The sequence below is a fragment of the Stegodyphus dumicola genome, chromosome 11 (assembly GCF_044657685.1).
Source record: "Stegodyphus dumicola isolate Sdum_Otavi_A_Nest chromosome 11, ASM4465768v1".
Classification (NCBI taxonomy): domain Eukaryota; kingdom Metazoa; phylum Arthropoda; class Arachnida; order Araneae; family Eresidae; genus Stegodyphus; species Stegodyphus dumicola.
Window position 1 is genome coordinate 117,958,619 of NC_140778.1, and position 6,000 is coordinate 117,964,618.

General features: G+C 36.8%; 1 protein-coding gene across 1 annotated transcript in view; it reads right to left on the reverse strand.

The window, feature by feature from the left end:
- Positions 1–6,000, reverse strand: part of LOC146994366 (uncharacterized) — a 72,364-nt gene that overhangs the window by 61,869 nt on the left and 4,495 nt on the right. Inside the window, exons 2-3 of the mRNA XM_085826349.1 lie at positions 5,793–5,964; positions 356–466 (exon numbers count right to left, since the gene is read on the reverse strand). Of these exons, the coding sequence (XP_085682475.1) occupies positions 356–466; positions 5,793–5,964 (283 nt within the window). The remainder of the gene's footprint in view (positions 1–355; positions 467–5,792; positions 5,965–6,000) is intronic.

Below are 6,000 nucleotides of genomic sequence, written 5' to 3' on the forward strand. Positions count from 1 at the left end.
TAAATAACTTCTAAATTGCTGATAAATCTACAACTATAGCATGCAGGTTAAATAAAACATAAAAATCTTAACCGGGAAATAAGAACAGAATATTTCATTCATTTAAAAAAAAAATGCACAATTTACAAACATATAAGGATCATCATCAGCGAACATCAGAAACGTAATTTTCGAAAGAACTTTATACACCGAAATAAAAATAATATATTGTAACAGCAGAGCGGCACACTATGAGTCTAGTTTCATATTCATTTAATGTATAATATAAACCTTAAACCATTGTAATTATGAATAAATATTTTTATATACAAGTACTTTGTAAAGCAATGAATAAAGATAAAATAAAACTCTTTACCCTTGCAAATGCCTTCTACGTCTTTGTACCCTTTCTTGCAAACGCAGGTTTTGGTATCTTTGAACCACCCACCTTCAAAAGTGCAGTTTGAATCTTTGCCACATTCGCATGCTGCGGAAAAGCCAATATTGATAATTAATACCTTACGCATAAGATTATTAAATGAAAGACACATTTATTACTTTGAAATGCATTATTATTTATAACGTTAAGTATTGTAGATCAGAGTTCCCGTCCCAATATCGTTTTATCCTTTTGCAGTTTTGTAATTAGACTTAACATTTTAAATTAAATCACGTGTTTGACACTAAATAAGAAAGTCTAATGCTCAGGTTCCTAATCAATGAAAATATATTTAAAAATAATCAGTTTTCTCTTTTTAATTCTTAAAATCTTTCTAAGTGAATTCTAATTATTTCAGATAATAAGTGAAGTGAACTTCTATACGAAGAAATATTTTGTCGTCTCTCAATGTCTCTCTCCCAGCATTAAGCGCGGGGCTACCACTCAGATGTGAGGTATCCATCTCCTCATGAAGGTTGCACAATCGGTTCATTTGGTGCAGATGTTTTGAAAGGCAGTCATGACCAGTAACAAGACCAAAGGAAGCAACAGATTGCTTTCTGGGCAATAAAGGCATGTCAAAAATTAAATAAAGGTAAATATTGGATCATTAAAAATAACAAAATGATCAATGAAATAATTAATAAACGAAAAATAAATCGAAATTGCTACGACTTCGAAAAACTTTTCATAGATCTTCCTTTTAATGAAATAATACAAATCTCATACACCATTAAAATTATTTTCTGAAACTACAAAAATTATAGAATTCTAATAATGGACCTACACACGTTTAAACATTACATACATTAATTTTAATTATAGAATTACAATGATGGACATCTACACGTTTAAACATTACATACATTAATTTAAATTATAGAAATATAATAATGGACCTCTACACGTTTCATTACCTACATTAATTTTAATTATAGAATTATAGTAATGGACACGTTTAAACATTACATATATTAATTTTAATTATAGTGTTACGGATTTGGTATTTAAACAGCTTATGTTAGTTGAATTGTAAATTAAATGGTTTTATTTCCCGCGCAGGGCAGCGCGTGACGAATATTAAAAGAAAGTTAAGCCGAAAATTGAAAATACAAGAGCGCGTGCATGTAACATTTAATAAATATCTCTTTTTGGTTTCGAGAAAGTACTAGAAAATTCTCGCGCGCGATTTTAAAATCTTATAAAAGGAGGAAAACTCTCGGTTCGTTGTAGTTACTTAGTTTGCTGTTGTTTTAAGAGTTTGTTTAGAAAACTGCTCTTGTTGACTGTAGCGAATTCGCGGATTAGCTTCCTTTAGCTGCTTTGAATTAAGTTCTCGAACGTTTGAGTAGTCAAAAGATAAATACTGTGAGATATTATAATACTGCACGACTATCTGAGGAGATTTAAGCATTTTTGTTGTGATAATAATAAATTTTGTTGATTTTTCATCTGTCTTGTGCATTCATTTCGTAACGAACCCGTACGCACGGAACAATTTTTGGTGTCAGGATTGGGGTTTGAATGCCAATAACAAGAGCGATGGAAGAGTAATTAAGGCAGTTGATATCAGCCTTTGCCTCGTTTAAAGAAGAAATGAAAGAAGAGAGGAAACTAATCAGGAAAAGATTGAAGCGGGACAGGAAGAAATGAAAGCGGGACAGGAATTCGTTAAAGAGGAGATGAAAATCTTAAAGACGAGATGAAAGCAGGTCAAGGGGAAATGAAAAGAGAAATTACCTACGTAATAGAAAACAAATTCGAGGCTATAGAAGGTAGAAGAGACTCGGTCGAAAGTAAGGTTGGAGAAATTGAAGAAAGAGTCTCCTCCGTCGAAGAACAAATAGAAGGGAGAGTTTCTGCTGTGGAGGAACGACTTGAAGGAAGAGTTTGTGCCGTCCAACACCAAATCGAACAACAACTTGATGATAGGGTTTCTGCAGTAGCCAAAAAATTGGATATTTAAAGAAATTCGTAGCGACGGCAGGGAACAATAGTGATGGTTTTAAATTTTTACCCATGCCTGCTCGTCCCTCTATGAAGTTTTCTACATATGATGGGAAGACCTCTTGACAAGTGTATGGAACACAGTTTTCTACAGTGGCGGATGCGAATGGGTGGGATTCTCAAGCTAAGGCCTGTCATCTCGCCGCTTCACTGAGAGCAGACGCAGCGGATATTCTGCAGACTCTTCCCGAAAACCAGAGATTAGACTTTGAAGCTCTATCTGGCGCATTGGAGCTGCGCTTCGGAGAAAAGTGTTTAAAAGACTACAGCAGGCTTCAACTAAATTCCCGTCAGCAGAAGCCCACCGAAACACTTCAGGAGCTCGCCACGGATGTTGAAAGGCTATCACATCACGCCTTTTTGTAGTGCCCGACAGAAACAAGAGAAATCCTGTCCCTGCAATATTTCATCGATGGCATCCGGGACAGTGAAATACAGAAAGCACTGCGAATGGAGGATGTTAAAGATTTGAAAAGCGCTCTGTTGTACGCCATGAAGTTCGAGGCAGCCCAGAAAGCAATTCGTAGAGATCGCTACCCAGTCAGAGCTGTGCGAGTCCACGAGCCAGTGGATCAACTGATGGCTCGTTTAGATGATTTAGCCAGAGAAGTCAATGTTTTGATACAGAGTACGAGTGAAAACAAAGTGGCTCTAAGGTGTTGGAAATGTGGCATTGAAGGGCATATACGATGGCATTGCGGAACACCCTAGGGCACGGATATTAAAACTGATGATTTGACAAGACCACTGAATGCTTTGACATGGGATATTGGTGAGAAGAAACAACCCTGAAGTGCTGGAAATGCGGTGTTGAAGGCCACATACGAAGAAACTGCAGAATACCCCAGAGCACGGTAAATAAAACAGATGAGTTGAACAGGCAATTAAATACCAGGAGATGGAAAAGGAATGACAAGAAACCAAAGTGCTGGAATTGTGGAGCTGAAGGCCACGAACGAAGGAATTGCAGAACACCCCAGGGTACGGAAAATAAGAGGATATCCCAGCAACGACGCAGGAAACATATCGAGGAACGAACGAATAACCATATCGAGGAACGGAGGTTGCCAGATAATGAAAAAACCCGTTTTAAAGCGCTTAAGATTTCTACAGTTAGTGGCAACAGTAACGGACTGTCCATAAATGGAAATATCGATGGAGTTCCTTGCAATATGATCATTGACAGAGGAGCTAATGTTACCATCATTAGGAAAGATGTAGCTGAAGAGTTTAAATATAAACTTATTTGGACGGCCTCCTGTGTTACCCTTCAGACTGCGTCTGCTGACAAGATCGAGATAGCTGGGAAGTTAAACGTGAATATCACGTTTGGAAGTGCCGCCTACCATAACACGGTATATGTGGCGGATATTACAGATCCATGCATACTCGGACTGGACTTTTTAACGAAATACAATTTTTCCTTAGACTTGAAAAACAACAAACTGATTTCAGCATCTGATGACATGACTATCCATCCCCAACAGGGATCCTCGCCTAAAAATTTCGACGCCTTGTCCGAAAGACCCAGTTCGGGAAGCTGCCGAACTCATACTAGGATCGAAAAGAAACGCAAGACTACCACCTATTCTCCATTCCAGATGCTCTTCGGTCGAGACCTTCGTCTGCCTTGTGACCGCCTGTTTGATCGCCATACGGATGCGCCTTCATCGCCTGAGGAACACATCCAAGATATCCAGGCCCGTTTTGAAGTTATGCACCGTTCCGCACGAAAGCGAGTGAATGTGGCGACGGAGAAAGTGAAGACCAGATACAACACGAGAGCTACTGGACATAGATTCAACAAAGGAGACATAGTGTGGTTGTGGAACCCGATTCGACGAAAAGGAGTCACGCCTGAATTACTGTCACATTGGGATGGTCCGCACACAGTCCTAAACAGGCTGAATGACGTCGTGGTTCGGATACGTGAGTCTTCGAACTCTAAACCTAAAGTCGTTCATTACGACAGGTTAACTCATTACTATGGTCGTAGATCGTAATGTAAATAATTGTAAATAGTGTAAGACCATGGTCCTTTTTGTTTCTAAATGTGTTTGTATTTAGTATTTGATTGCATTTATTGTTCATATTTTTTTTTGTTATTGTAATGTAATGCTTATTATTGCATTTATGCCACAGTTGTAAATTTGGCTTCCTGTACAAGGATTGTACGTGCAGTCCTTGGGAAGGGGGCAGTGTTACGGATTTGGTATTAAAATAACTAATGTTCGTTGAATTGTAAATTAAATGGTTTTATTTCCCGCGCAGTGCAGCGCGTGACGAATATTGAAAGAAAGCTAAGCCGGAAAATTGAAAATACAAGAGTGCGTGCGTGTAACATTTAAGAAGTATCTCTTTTTGATTTCGAGAAAGTACTAGAAAATTCTCGCGCGCGATTTAAAATCTTATAAAAGGAGGAAAACTCTCAGTTCGTTGTAGTTACTTAGTTTGCTGTTGTTTTAAGAGTTTGTTTAGAAAATTCGCGGATTAGCTTTCTTTAGCTGTTTTGAATTAAGTTCTCGAACGTTTGAGTAGTCAAAAGATAACTAATGTGAGATTTTATAATACTGCACGAATATCTGAGGAGATTTAAGCATTTTTGTTGTAATAATAATAAATTTTGTTGATTTTTCATCGGTCTTGTGCATTCATTTCGTAAACATCCGGTACGCATGCAACAATAGAATTATAATAATGGACCTCGACACGTTTCATTACATACATTAATTTCAATTATAGAATTATAATGATGGACATCTAAACGTTTAAACATTACATTAATTTTAAATTCTGATTTTGTTTACATTTCAATGGTATACATTTCAATATCATATACATTTCAATGAAGTTCACAATCACTAGAAAGGGACGAACTGTGAAATCTGTTCATAGACTGCAATTGTGACATACGCGACAGTAGGTTGAGTTCCTCCAGAACTCAAGGTGGGAGGATGTCGCTGCTGAGCCAGCCTCTCGCAGTTTTAATCCCTTACAAACTGAAGTGAACTCAGATCTAGAATAAACCAGAGAGACAGTATTGTCAGACACGAACGTAAGCAGAAATTAACGCTCCTTAGCGTACTTGTAATTAAACTCCTTCTATGGATTAAATTCTTCCTATATCTTTGTAAATACTAATAAAGTAAGTTTGTGGTGTGAAATTCTTCCATTTTTGGACTGGATTGTCATTTTAACTTAGATTACATCCAATTTTTAGTTTTATGACTTCACAGAAAACCCTGTCAGCTGTCGATGAAGAAGAAGAACAAAAGGTAAGTTTACCTTTTTCACATACTTTTATTGATCTTCTAAAACTCATTACGTATTTTATAATCATTGAACAGAAATGAAAAAATTGACATACCTTTGCATTTAGTCGTAGAATACTGTCCATATTCTGGGAAACATTTGCACACAGTTTTGCCACTTTCCTTAACGCAGTCACCATTTTCACATTCACAAGCTGGAAGAAATGAAAGTATAAATTGTTGCAGTATATTCGATATAAAATATTTTATAACTGTAAAAACCTTGTTCTATGATTTGTGTTTATGGAAAGAAATCTAAAGTAA